Raw genomic sequence first — 15,291 nt, 5'->3', positions numbered from 1 at the left:
TTGGATAGAAAGGGGGAAGTGTTGCAGATAGCCCTGGGGCTAATTGCATTTGATGTTAATTCTGTTCTCCTGTGAGGGGTTGTGAACAAGGAAATGATTCAGCACTCGGGTGATTTCCTGTAAACCTTCTTCCCACCTTAATTTATAAATAAAGGCTAGAGCTGGTGATTGGGCAGAGAAAGAGAGGAAGGTGGAGCTGAAGGTTTTGGGAGAGAAGAGAGAGAGAGGACAATGGATGAGGAGGAAGAAGGAAAGTAGAGCAGAAGCACATGGCCTGGAGAAGTTATAAGGTTATATAAGTTATATAACTGTAAGTTATAAGGGGTCTCTTATATGGGGAAGATGGTAGGATAGTGGTAGATCTGCCCAATCTAAGCACACAGCATGTACTCAGATTGAGTTGGGTTTTCATTGCCCGGGCTTATTTGGGTTGGAGATTTACTGCAACACATAATGTCAAACATAAAGTATATATTTCTTTAAAATATTTTCCACATGTTAGAAAGAAAATCCCCAAGTTTGGTGTTGTCTGTATGTCTTTATGGGTCTGTGAATGTTTTTAGTGTGTAGTAAATGAAAATGGCAGCTGTTTTCACTTAGGTTTATAGACCTAAGTAAATATATCATAGATTTGTAGCTACTTCAGTGCCTAATGTTTGATCAATAAATAAGTAAAGCTAATGTTGGGCAAGTATGGAATTAGCAAACTATTTTACTTTTTCTTTCCATGGTTTATATTTTTGAAAATATGAGATAATTGAACAGTTTCTTGACTAATGTACAAATAACATAGGGTTACATAAAGTAATAAAAATTTAAAGTGTATTGTTTTCTGTTAACATTTCTTAAAAGATCTATATCTTTAGAATTATCATTCATTTTAGTAACTTAATTCATTTCATAGCAGAGGAAAGAATTTTGATGGTAAATTCATGTGGATTCTAGGCTTCAGATTAACTTGGTTATATCAGTGACAGTGATTTTACAAACCAGCTAACTTCTATTTAAGTATATCATTTGTAAAATGAGGTTACAAATATTATTTCACAATTTACTATATTAAGCTGAAACTTTATGCCTTTATCATAATATATATCGTTCTGACTACCTAGCACTCTTCACTAATGATATACTTTTTAAATATCCAGTTTTTATGGCAAACTACACTCATTTCACTAAGACAAATTTAGGATGGCATTTATTTGAAGCTTATAATTAAGTTATTGAAGATTTTATGCACAGTATAATTTAGACAGATGTTTGTGAAGCATTTGAGAAGTTGTTTCAAATTATCAGTGTGATAGGCATCTGTTTTCCTTTCTTTCTAGACAGGTGTTCTTTGGAAATTGCCCCTGAAGAGACCAAATGTCCTAATTTCTATAAGACGTTATAGATCTAAGGTCACAGTTTTTATAATCCTTTTTCTCACCTTTTCCATGCCTTTTGATAACAGAGGTATGTTCTAGAACAGGACAGTTGGCTTTTCTTAACATGTGTAGGGTATGTGATGCAGTTACAAGTCTACCCTTTACCGACCTGCAGGATGCTGATGGTTATTCCAGCTTTATTTTGATGCCTTAAAAAAGGCTACAATGTTCACACCTGCCACCCATAGGGTGACACAGATCAACAAACTCTCCAACTTTAGTTAAAGTAGCATGAATTTCATTTGACCAATTGTAATCAAAGTCTTAAAAATCATAAACACATAAGGCAGTTAGTCAGCTTGTTTAACTTTGTCCTGCTGTTTCTTCTCTTCCCAACCTCTAACTTTTAGCCTAAACCCAAGGTTAATAACATATCTACTAGGTAGAGCCTAGGTAGTGAATCTGGACAATGAACAGTTTATGACTCTGTTGTACTATGTCTTGAACCTTTGTCTGGGTTTGGCAAGTGCTAAGGTCTGACTTGGGCAAAATGCCAAAGAGGATGTGTATTAACTATTCAACTCTGTAGTGTTTTCTTGGGGAAACCCTTCTACATGCTTCTTTCTCCGAGAGATATTGGGAACAGTGAAGAGGAAGATCAAATTACTCTTCTCTGTACTAAACAGCAACTTAAGAAAACGAGACTGTCTGTCCCAATAAGATTCTTGACCAAAACCTTAATCTGTCTAAAACACCAAACTGAAGAGTTTATTTCATATTCTGGTTTATTATAGGGGATTGTATTTGAATTATAACCATTTTCCCCCATTTCCTGCCATCTACATTCCTTTTTATACGCCAAATAATAATTTTTTGTTTGTTTTGTTGCTGTTGAGGCAATATCTCAATGGAGAGCCAGTCTTGCTTAAAACACTATGTGTTCCAAGTTGCGTTTCAAGTTGGTCTCAAGCCCCCAGTAATCCTAATGCCTTTTCTTTCAATTATGAATCAACACATTTCTCTAAAAATAACATTTTTTTAAATTACCTTGTAAATGACAGTACTTTCTCATTCCAGGAAGATATTCAATTCAGACACCTAAATATATAAAAATGGATCTCATATACTACTACCATCAGGGTTAGTTCTAACTAATTTTATGTATACATTCTGATGTTTGTTTTATACAATAATACTTTAACATTAAAGTTGAAATGAAAATGGATATTCTACTTGATGTCCCCATGTTTTCACTGAATACATCCAAACCTTTTCTTCTCTGATTTTTCTATGTATGTCTCTGTTACCACACTACTCCATGAACATTGCAGTATTACATACTTGATTCTATGTTTTGGGGATCCATAACATTCTTAGTATGTGATAGATTTTTCATTAAGGAAAATCATAAGCCAGGTCTTGGATGAATTTGTCTTTTCAGATAACGAGAAACAAAGGATTAGGATATATCAGATTAGAGATATTGTCTAATGTATTTATAGGTGTGCAATGAAGTGTTAACATGCAGATATCTGTAAAGTTTGATTATTTCTTGGTAGAAAGAAAACCCTGGAGCATAAACTTCAAGCACAAACACCAGCCTTTCCAGACTCTTTGTTTCTCTGAGTTGAGAACCCATGATTATTGCTTGCAAGAAACAATACTTTTTTTTTTTTTACCAGACTTCTGCATAACCAAATTTTGTTTTAAAAACAAAATTAAAGCACATTTTGTCTATGAGTTTGAAAATGGCTGAGATAAATTTCATTATTTTAAGAGAAAATGCAAAGCACAAAGGAGTTGACACTAAGAAAATATAATTAGAGAAAAAGTTAGGATGCAATAAACATGCTATTTGACAACAGTCACATGTGGCTCCTCTGTCACCAAGTCACCTGAGTGGTCCAGCTCTTCACATATGCACATTTGGCTTCAAGATAATCCAATTATAATTGTGACTCCTGATAACATTCGGTAGCCATATGAAACACCTAATCAGAAAACTGGTTATCTTTAAAATAAAATGTTGGTAAAATAGTTCATATTATTTGTTTAAAAAGATTTAGTTTGAAACTATGAAGGAAATATAAGACTGCATAGAAAACAATGTCCTATTTTATCTTAATATTTTTCAAGGCATAAATGGTGTGTGTATGTTTACATGCATATTGGTGAGATTGGAACAGTCAACTAGTCATAGAAACAACATTATGAAAATGTTTGTTATTTTCTATCCTAGAGAATAGGACCTAATTTTAAAAATTCTGAATATACTTCTTTGACACAGTAGAATCTTAGAATGATATTTTCTTTCTAAATTGACAGATGCCTTCTACTCTAAGAGCTCCATCTATTGCTATAGGAATTATGAACACTTAAGGAAGTTTGCAAGTGTCTGTCCTATCATCATCCCTAATAGTAACAGTATCACAACCCCAAGCTTCTTAGAATTTTGGTCCTTGTTTCCTGGGTAACAGGTTAAAGGGAAGGCAGCATTGGTATGAACTGCTGGAATCTTATTGTCTTCTTTTTGGAGTAAAAGAGGCAGAAGCCCCAAGGGATATACATGTGCCCAAGGTCACTTTGGCAGTAGAACTAGAACAAATCCTCAACTTCCTGGGGAGCATCCTTTTGCCTTGCACACAGACACTGTGTTATGGAAGCAGACTCCTTGCCAACACATACTGCCAGGAGCTTCATCTTCACTGCTGAGCTATAACAGCTCTCAAGTGTACAACAAACTCTCCCCAATCAGAACTTAAATATGGTGGAAACAAATTTTTGTATAATATAATGTGTAAGTCTTAAGTAATGTGACAAATGCCTGGTAGGAATTAAGAGAGAACATAGGGTTCTGAGTACCAGCTACAGCCACTGATATCTGGATGTCCGAGTAATAGGGAAAAAATTTTGCCATTTTAACTTTTATGTTAAAATCCCTTAGCTCAAAGAATATGCTGTATGTACAGCAGAAATCTAGGCACCAGAGTTGTTGTTACATAGGATTGGAAACTTGATCCTTTAATGAACTACCAGTGGAGATGCTAGTGGCCATTTACTCTTCACTTCTGTCTCTTTGGTTGCTATGACAGGACATAAATAAAAATAACCCAGAGATAGCTGTTTAACTGAAATCTTCTACTACCACCATTCATAGTACTCAAGTATGTTTGAATTGATTTCAAAGAAACAGTGATATAAGTATTATTCATGACAATAGTGTTTGTTTTAAAAGGGCAAAAGATAAAGATGTTTGTAACCACACAGTCTGAAACCGTGTCTTTAAAATTTATGATAGTTTTGGATAGGTTTGGGAAAGTGATTCCAATGGTATTTCAAGTAAAGGTGAATATATAAGCACAGTTCATAATGCATAGTTATATCATTTGTAACAATCCAAAACCAGAATAGACAGGAGTTCATGGAGTCCTTAAAAGTCCATGAATAATAAGATGGAATATTTGTAGTATAGTCACACAACAGAACCTTATTCAACAATGATAGACTCACATACAAACCAATCATACAGCTAAATTTTACAAATGTAAGGCAGAGAGAAGTAAGATAGGAAGTAATGCATGATTGAAAGACAAAATGGGGCAGAGCTAGTGCATAATGCTGGAGATCTGCATAATGTATGCCTAGCAGTTATATGATGATGGCAGGAAGCTACAGTGGTCCATTTCTTATAGATGTTATCTAGGGTGCTGTGTTCCGAGAATATCAGTTCGCTGAACTGTAGTTTTTGTTCTATACAATTTTACATATTGTATTGTAACACTTTTACAAGCAAGTGGGCTTTTCTCACGAGGCATGAAAACTAATAGTTTGGATAGAAATGTTTTCATTTTCACCTTTTGAAAAAATAAGGACTGTAGAAATGAATCTTTTGTAAAATTTATACTGAATAGTGAAAATCACTAAAGTAAGCAGAAGGACAAGAAAGGCATATGAGTGCCTCAGGAAATCCAATTAGAGTCCATGAGCTGTAGAATTCAAGAAGCAGGTCCAGTGGAGGCTGCCCATCTCGATTCAGACATAGGCTTTCTAAAGCTAGGTGGCATGGCGTGCACACAGGCCTAGTAAGGGGCTCACAACGTCAATTTATTATCAAAATAGTTTCATCAGATGACACACCTGAAGGCTAAGCATTCATGGAGCAACACAGATGCAGTTAGACCCTTTCTTAGCCACTGGGGACAGACTTAATCTTGAAAATGCTGTTTGTAAACCACAACTATTATGTATCTCAAGACACCTGTCCAATGGTAATGCTCACCCCCAGAGTTTGTACTTAAAGCTTTTCATCAACATGATTTACAGATTTAAAAAGTCTCAAATTTTCATCTGTATGTCATGTTACAGATCTTCGTAACTATCTTGGCCATATAACTTCAATATTCAACGATTACCTATAGCAATGGTTTATTCAGTCATAAATGTAGTTAATAATTAAATATAGAATTATTCTTTATACATTACTACAAATCCTTTAAAAGACTGAGTCTGAGAGGCAGCAAGAGCAAGAAATTGCTCAAAGATCTGCAGGGGGCTTCAAGAATCTCAGCATCACTAAAGTGGGTGAAGTAGGGGAACTGTTTCAGATACTCTAGTTTAAGCTCTAAGAGTGTTCAAACTAAACTGATGTGGGATGAATGAATAACTTATGTATGGTAAAATGAGTTCAAAACTGCATGAGCCTGAAGGCCACAGTCTGTATGGGAGTTCTTTGGGAGAGTTTGGAAGGAGCATGAATGTTGCAAACAAAAGTGAGTGCTGATAGGCAAATCTGTGCTTTGGCGCCCTGCTGTACTCAGCGTAGTCCTCCTTCTGATCAGAAGTCATAGTCTGCTTTAAGTGTTAACGCTGTTCTCTACAGACAACAGGAAAGCTGCAGTCTGTGTGAGAAACGGAAGTGAACGGTAGTACTACCGTTGGAAAGTAATCATTATTTACACAGTGAAGTGATTGATTTGCTAGATCATAGGCTCCCTCCCCTTTCATTCACAGCGGATTTAATAATCTAATTTCATTTATGTTAGCTCATGCTCATCTCTGTGAATTGCCCCCCCAAGAAGCTGAAGAAACTTCAGGGGCCCAGTTTCTCTGAGGGAAGAGTTCCTGTTTTCGTGGCTTTGGCGAGTCTTGCCATGGATGTTCAGAATCTTGTAAAGATCACCAAACCCGACATTTCCTTTCTGGATTCATGTATGAATTCTTGCGGCAATGAAAGGCATCTGCAAACTCGGCAGAGTTCTGCAAAGTCCCAATGATCCTTTGAAACAAACAGAAAGAGTTACCGTCAGCATTGGACTCTCAGTGTCCATATCACACTGGAAACCATAGAAGTCTTCTTGTCCTTTTTGTTGTGAGCCTGGCCTATAATTTCTTAGCCATCTCCCCAGCTCCAGTGCAGAAATTCTCTAAGCAGCTCAAATGAGGGAATTCAGAAACAAAAATAGAAACTTGGTATGATGATCCTTCTCATTAACTCTGTGCTTAAATAGGAAGGTATTAACCATGCAGGAGTTGAGAGCACAGACTTTGGAGCCTGTTTGAAGACTTTCCATGTTTTTTTTTGTTTGTTTGTTTGTTTTGTTTTGCTTTGTCTTTTGTTTTTATCTGCATCTAATACATTTATCAAAGTTGTTATATCACTAGATTGTAAGATAAGAAGGATTCATAATTTAAAGGTAGGTTACATGTTTGTTGAAGATAAACAATATTTGAAAGTGTATTTTTTGTGAAAAGACAAAAGTTTAGTGAAAAGGCAAAAGAAAAAAAGAGAATGCTCACATAACAATTTAGTGTTTTATTAGTTTGCTTTACCATAATCATAATGTAATCAATAGTTTTAGAAAGCTATTTCAATGGTTTTATTGAGTATAATATTTTTAAATTTTGATTAACTGCCATTTGACAATTTCATATTTGCATACATGTATATATTAGATAATATATTCTCATTAATTTCTCCCTACCTTTTGTTATTAGATTTTTGTTGATTTGATTAGTCAGGAACATAGAGACCTTTTTGTTGTTGTTGTTCCCAAGGAACTCCTTACATGTCAGAAACTAGATTCAGCCTTAGTAACAACTGGAAAGGGCTAGAAAAAAAATGCCCATTTTTTTTTTTTCAAAACAAAGTCATCCAACCCACTCTCTGAACTAAGTAGCATATGAAGGGGGAAGCAGATCAATACAACAAGGCAGAGGTGGCTCTTTCACGTCAGCACTGAGCCAGCTTCCTTCCTTTTCCTCTGCCAGAGACCACATTACCCTCTTTTAAGGTCAAAAGGTGAACCTTGAAGGCAAGTGCTTTGCAGCGACGGAAGAGAAGGAACAAGTGATTATGTAACGGTAAACACCTGTACACTGTATGTATGTGGTGGGTAAGTGGAAGCACACTGTATGTGGTGGGTAAGTGCATGTATACACATCAGCACTTGTTTCCTCTCCAGACATGCTACATGCAGAAGTCTGACTGATTCTTAAAAACTTAAATCAGAATCTATAATTCTCACACCTAATTCCAGCAACACCTAAAGGGAATCCAGTCCAAGTAGTCTATTTCCCTTCAAATTCCACATGTAGCTCAAACTATATTTCAATTCCTCATATCAATCATGAGCTGCTGCTGGGATGGAGCACACTACCCTGGAAATCGGTTCTCAGCCAGGACATGGCAACACCTTCATGCCTTCACCATCACTTCCTGGTAGCTATGCAAGATAGTTTTATGTCAGGTTGACACAAGCTACAGTCATTTGAGATGGGAACCTTAACTAAAAAAATGTCTCCATAATACTGGACTGTGGGCAACCCTGTAGAGCATTTTCTTTTCTTTCTTTCTTTTTTTCTTTCTTTTTTTGTCTTTTTCGACACAGGGTTTCTCTGTATAGCCCTGGCTGTCCTGGAACTCATTCTGTAGACCAGGCTGACCTCAAACTCAGAAATCCTCCTGCCTCTGCTTCCCAAGTGCTGGGATTAAAGGCATGTGTGACCACTGCTCGCTTTGTAGAGCATTTTCTTAACTGATGGTTGACACGAGAGGGCCCAGCCCATTGTGGATGGTGCTACCCTTGGGTTGGTAGTTTTAGGTTCTATAAGAAATCAGGCTGAGAAAGCCATGAGAAGCAAGCCAGTAAGCATCAACCCTTCATGACCTCTGCATCAGGTTCCTCTCCTGACTTCCTTCAATGATGAACAATGATTTGGAAGCATAAACCAAATAAATCTTTTCTCCATAAGTTTCCTTGGTCATGATGTTCCATTACAGCAATGATAACCCTAACTAGGATAGCACTGTTCTCTGACTACTATCTAAATTAACCCCTTGGACTTGTCCTATCGTTATCAGAGCTGCTATAACATCATTGGGCTGTCATCCCTGTAAGCATCCAGCTGTGGGTAGCCTGCTCTCTGTTGAATGTTCAAAGCCAATTAAGTGATTTATATGCACATGCACATTCAGCCCATGCTGAATAAATGACCCCTCCCTTGGTCATGATGAAAACCCACATGTCAAAGGACAATCAAGAATAAACTACATACATATTTTCTGTTTGTTACTATGGAACAACTGGAAGGGAAAGGCACATTTCTTTCCTTCTCCCTGAAAGGAAGAATATCCTAATGGCCTACTTCTAAGCCTGACTCCTCAATGTTTCATCCATTATCACACTGGGCTGCTGCTCTATCCCACCACATGGCTTTCATTCACTGTCTTGGGAAAGACAAACATTTGGGCTGTTTGTAGTTTAGGACTGTTAAGGGGAGTCTTAGAGATATATCTTCTAGGTACAGGTGTTTTCAAGGTTAAGGGAGGTTGTTTAGTGTTGAAAATTTTACATCTAGAAATACACGTAAGAAGGATACAACAGGCCTATATTGGAGTTTGAAGCAGTTCTTAAGGCTATATGAAGGACACAAGCATTCCTCTACTGTAAGCAAGGCCATGACAGGGCCTTTGTCAAAATGGCACATGGATGTTCAGGAATCTGAATATGAAGAGTAGAGGCTCTGCTGACATTACACACCTGGGTATTAAGGATTTGAAAGACCACAGCAGGCCTGAGTTGAAGGCTACACCCTAATTTCTTGATCCCTGTGATGACTTTGGGTTCTTGAATCTAGAAAACTGAATAATCACTGACAAATTGCCAATTCACTTTGGTTAGATACTTAGAGTTAACTTAACCTGATTGTTTTAAAGCAACTCATATCTTAAATGTTAAAACCCAAGTGTATTCTTTCCACTAGCAGATGCATACAAGGGCTGAAGTTTGCAACTTCAAAGATACCACTCACCAGAACCTGACTACGTTATCACTTAGACTTCCAGTCTCTTGGATGGTGAGAAACATATTGTTGTTGTTTGTTGTTGTTATTGTTCATAAGATACAAAGGGGAGAATGAGGAGGAAGAAATAGGGGTTGGGCAGTTCAGTTGTATAAATGGAGTCAAAGCCATTGCTTAGGTAAAAGGGATCTTAGAAGATGACAATAATGCCACACACTCAGAATTATACCTACTCAGGAATCTACAAGAAGGCAGTAAGTTTATGACTGGCTCAACCTACACTGTAATACTCATCTCAAAAAAGAAGCCATCTAAATGTTAATAGTTTTGATGGTCTTGACTCTTTTGTGGTCTACACTTAACCATCTTTCAGTGGAGGGCAGATGTCAGTCACTTATGTATTATGGAGAAGAGGTAACGGTGGATGGAGGCATCCTTACTTTAAGGAGGCAGCTCCCTGGTTGATGGTTGCTTTCCTTCATCCCTCCCTCCTTTCCTCTATTTTTTTTTTTTTGAGACAGAAACTGATGATGTAGATTAGGCTGACCACCAACTCATAGAGATCCACTCACTTCTGTTTAGATTAAAGTCCTGTAACACCCCAAAGAAAGACTAATTGTGGGAAAAGAGTGCTGGGAGTTAGCAATGTAGCTACAGTCAACACATGAGCCAGCAGCTTCTTCATCTCTGCTGTATTTCCTCTTTTCCTATTCAAGACTTCTCTGTAATTTCATTCTGCATAATCAGGTCAACAGCACACTAGGAAAATAAGGTTCTCTTTTTTTCCCAGGATTGTAATTAATGTTTGATGATATTTATATTTGGATAAGTGATATGAATAATCATTTTGAAGATTGGGTACAATTTGAATACAAAAAAAAATCTCTTCTCTAAGAGTGAGGCTATATTTTTGTTAGTATTACATACAATATTTACATGAATTTCATGCTATATTAAAACTCTGACACTTGTGTTGTTTGCATTTTTATTAACAGAAGATAAAATGTTTCATTGTTTCCGTAACATGGCTTGTATAAAACTTTTACTCTTGAGTTTCATGTGTTTTGCAAATTGTATTTTGGGTATTCTAAGTTTCTGGGCTAATAATCACTTATCAGTGAGTGCATATCGTGTGTATTCTTTTGTGATAGGGTTACTGCCACACTGGTCGAGTCAGCTTAAGCCTAGAAGCTTGAAAGTCACTTGTGAGGCAAAGAGCTTCAAGGAAGCTCTCTTCCTGGAGTCTGGCATTCCCTCTAACCCATACATTAATTTTCCATTCCCGAGTTAGTCTAGTGTATAGATCCATGTGCTCTCTTTTTAGTATTATCCTATTATAAGTGCCTTTTAAGATTGAATTCTGACATAGCTAAAGCCTTCCGCCAGTGTTCCAACAGTCCTAGAATGTCCCTGAGCAAGACCAAGGGCTTGGAATTCAGTAAGAATGTAAAAGCTAAATCACTCCCTTACACATGAATTTACCATCATTAAAGAAGAAGGAAGTTTCAGACCGAAGGAGAAACCAGAATAGATACTTAGAACTATAGCAGAGTTACACCCATACACACGTATTTACAATGGCCTAAGGGGAAGGTGGACTATACAAGAGACCAAAATAGGAACTATGGCAAGGGCGCGAAGCCCTTGACCCTGGCTTCTAATATTAGTGAATTTTAGGTGGAGTCCTTGTTTATTCAATTAATTCTATCCCAGGTGGTTCCCGTTAAGCCTTTTGTGTTTGCATTTCTCTGTTTTATGTAAGATTTCAGTTATCTCTTTTGTACCTTGTGAATATGTCACCCAACTTCCTTATTGTCTTCTGCATAAAAAGTCTGATGCTCGATTTGAAAATTACACTCAGATTCCACATGATCTCTCCTGTGTGCATCTGTTTGTCACTCATCCGATGCTTTGCCCACCCACTACGAGAAACCCATTCCACGCAGACAAAGGGACCCAGAGGGTCTGCAACAGGTTACCTCACTCAGGATGATATCCTCTAGATCCATCCATTTGCCTAAGCAAAACACATGAAACTCAAGAAGAAGGAAGACCAAAATGTGGATACTTCATTCCTTCTTAGAATGTGGAATAAAATACCCCCTGGAAGAAGTTTCAGAGACAGAGTTCGGAGCTGAGACTAAAAGGAAGGACCATCCAGAGACTTCCTCACCCAGGGATCCATCCCATAAACAACCGCTAAACCCAGACACTATTGCATATGCCAGCTAGATTTTGCTGAAAGGACCCTGACATAGCTGTCTCTTGTGAGGTTATGCCAGTACCTGGCAAATACAGAAGTAGATGCTCACACTCATTTATTGGATGGAACACAGGACCCCCAATGAAGGAGCTAGAGCAGGTACCCAAGGAGCTAAAGGGTCTGCAACACTATAGTTCGAACAACAATATGAACTCACCAGTAGCCCCCAGAGCTTGTGTCTCTAATTGCATATGTAGCAGAGGATGGCCTAGTCTGCCATCAATGGAATGAGAGGCCCTTGGTCTTGTGAAAATTATATGCCCCAGTATAGGGGAATGCCAGGGCCAGGAAGAGGGAGTGGGTGGGTTGGGGGGCAGAGCAGGGAGAGGGTATAGGGGACTTTCAGGATGGCATGTGAAATGTAAATGAAGAAAATATCTAATTAAAAATACACCCTTTAGTCTACTATGTAAAATAGTCAGTTGTATTGGTGTTATTTATGTCCTGTGAAATAACCATTTGTGTTAAAAACATCAAACTCTACATAGCTGAACATCTACCTATATGACTGAGGATAGACTTTTAGACCTATAATATATTACATTACTCCTGTCTAAAAGTTAATAAATTTATTTTATTATTTTATTTTATTTACTTTTTATTTTTGATACAGATCTCACTTTATAGCTCTAGCTGTCCTGGGATGCACTTTGTAGACTAGGCTGAACAGGAACTCACAGAGCTTCCCAAGAGCTGGGATCAAAGGCATGCACAACCACATCTGGCTAATAAAAGGATTTTTTAAAATTATTGAATAATATGTTTTCAGTTAGTAGGTCCTCTGAAAATCTGTTATTAGTTCTTTAAAATGAATGACTTAGATTCCAGTTTAACTGGCTCCATTCACGAAGGAACTATGCAATCATTACAATTTCCTAAGTATTATAATCCTTTCATGACAAAACCATGTTGATGAGCATATATTCCACCACATAGAATAATATGTAAATGAGTATACACTGGCTAGACAACTCATAAGTTATAAAATACCAGGAGTTGGTAATAGTATTTAAGGTAAATAAAAACATTTCAAAAGAACTGTTAGCTTAAGTATATGAACTTATAATAGGAAACTCAGTATCCATAATGGCTGAAAGGAGATGCATAAAATGTTGGAAAGGTTATTGTTATAGATATATTGATAGTTCAATTTTGAAATAGTTCATCTTTTGTTTTTCATGGTGTAACAGCTTAAGTATGTGGTTAATACTCTTCCTCTAGTTTGAAGATACTTTCAGATAAACTACCCAGCACCAGTTTTGAATCATAACTCAAGGATTGTTAGTTTTTAAAGTTCTTTTAAAATATGTTTTACTTTGAATGGTCAGGAAGCAGCCTGTTTTCAAAACAAAATGTAACCTCAACCTTTACTAAAGAAATCCCTTTACCTACAGAAAAAATAGTGATTTCCTGTTAAAAGGCTGACCTTCTATTTATTCTTAAAATATATACATATTTCTCTTAGTATAAATGAGAATTAGAGTATCTTTGGTGTCAGAGTAAAAAAATTAAAGATATAAGTGACTTTACATGTTTATATGAAAATATTGGGGTACAATGCTGTGGTGGTTTGAATAGGTATGACCCACATAGATTCAGATGTTTGAATGATGGGCCACAGGAAGTAGAGCTATTAGGAAATGCAGTTTTGCTAGATTGCTAGAGTGGGTGTGGCCTTATTGGAGGAAGTGATTCACTGTGGGGCATGCTTTAAGGTCTTATATATGCTCAACCTATGATGCATAGTCTCCCTTTGCTGCCTGCAGATCAAGATGTAGAACTCTCGGCTCCTTCAGCACCATGTCTGCCTACAAGCTGCCATGCTTCCTGCCATGACAATAATGGACTAAACCTCTGAAACCATATAGTACTACGTGAGGACCTAGCTATACCATTCCTGGACATATACCCAGATGATGCTCCAACATGTAATAAGGACACATGCTCCACTATGTTCATAGCAGCCTTACTTATAATAGCCAGAAGCTAGAAAGAACCCAGATGCCCCTCATCAGAGGAATGGATACAGAAAATGTGATACATTTACACAATGGAATACTACTCAGCTATTAAAAACAACAAATTCATGAAATTTTTAGGCAAATGGATGGAACTAGAAAATGCCATGCTGAGTGAGGTAACCTAGTCACAAAAGAACACACATGGTTTACATTTACTGATAAGTGGTTATTAGCCCAGAAGCTTGTAATACACAAGATTCAATTCACAGACCAAATGAAACTCAAGAAGAAGGAAAACCAAAGTATAGGTATTTTGGTCCTTCTTAGAAGGGGAACAAAATACCCATGGGAAGAGATACAGAGGCAAAGTGTAGAGCATATAATGAAGGAAAGACCACCCAGAGACTGCCCCACCAGGGGATCCATCCCATATACAGTCACCAAACCCAGACACTATTGTGGATGCCAACAAGTGCTTGCTGACAGGAGCCTGATATAGCTATCTTCTGAGAGGCTCGGCCAGTGCCTGGCAAATACAGAGGTGGATGCTCTCAGCCAACCATTGACTGAGCACAAGGTCCCCTATGGAGGAGCTATAGAAAGGACCGAAGGAGCTTGCAGCCCCAGAGGAGGAACAGTAATATTAACCAACCAGTATGCCTAGAGCTCTCAGTGACTAAACCACCAACCAAAGAGTACAACATGGAGGGATCCATGACTCCAGTTCCAAATGTAGCAGAGGATGGCCTTGTTGGACGTCAATGGGAGGAGAGGCCCTTGGTCCTGAGAAGGCTCAATGCCCCAGTGTAGGGGAATGCCAGGACAGGGAAGTAGGAGTGGGTGGGTTGGTGAGCAGGAGGAGGGGTGAGGGAATAGGGGTGTTTTGGAGGGGAAACCAGGAAAGGGGATAACATTTGAAATGTAAATAAAATATCTAATAAAAAATATAATCAGAGTGGGGGAAAAGCAAAACAAACAAACAGAAACCAACAAAAACACAAACAAACCCGAATAGAAGGCAAAGGAGGAGTGAAAAACACCATCTCCAGGACAGAGATGAACTAGACACCATCGCCAGCACAGGGTTAGACTAGACACCATTACCATTACAAGGACAGACTGGCTTGGACACTTTAGCTGGAAAGATTTCACTAGGTTAAGGGACCAAAGCATAATTAACAATAGTAACAGTGGCCTGTCTTACCAAAACAAAGGCCACTTTATGCTCCATGATACTGTGTTAAAACAAATATATTAGAGAAATATTTTAAATATTTTAAGCTGGGTGTGGTGGTACACATCTTTAATCCCAGCACACAGGAGGCAGAGGCAAGCAGATTTCTGAGTTTGAGGCCAGCCTGGTCTACAAAGTGAGTTCCAGGACAGCCAGGGCTACACA

General features: G+C 37.7%; 1 protein-coding gene across 3 annotated transcripts in view; it reads right to left on the bottom strand.

Annotated features, from left to right (window-relative positions):
• Positions 1-3,182: 3,182 nt before the first annotated feature.
• Mme (membrane metalloendopeptidase) overlaps positions 3,183-15,291 on the bottom strand; it is an 86,653-nt gene continuing 74,544 nt past the window's right edge. For all 3 annotated transcript variants that reach the window (XM_021157462.2, XM_021157461.2, XM_029474991.1), the window contains exon 23: positions 3,183-6,642. In XM_021157462.2, the coding sequence (XP_021013121.1) occupies positions 6,543-6,642 (100 nt within the window). In that variant the 3' untranslated portion in view covers positions 3,183-6,542. The remainder of the gene's footprint in view (positions 6,643-15,291) is intronic.

The sequence above is a fragment of the Mus caroli genome, chromosome 3 (genome assembly GCF_900094665.2).
Source record: "Mus caroli chromosome 3, CAROLI_EIJ_v1.1, whole genome shotgun sequence".
Taxonomy (NCBI): Eukaryota; Metazoa; Chordata; class Mammalia; order Rodentia; family Muridae; genus Mus; species Mus caroli.
This window is presented reverse-complemented; position numbering and strand designations above follow the sequence as displayed.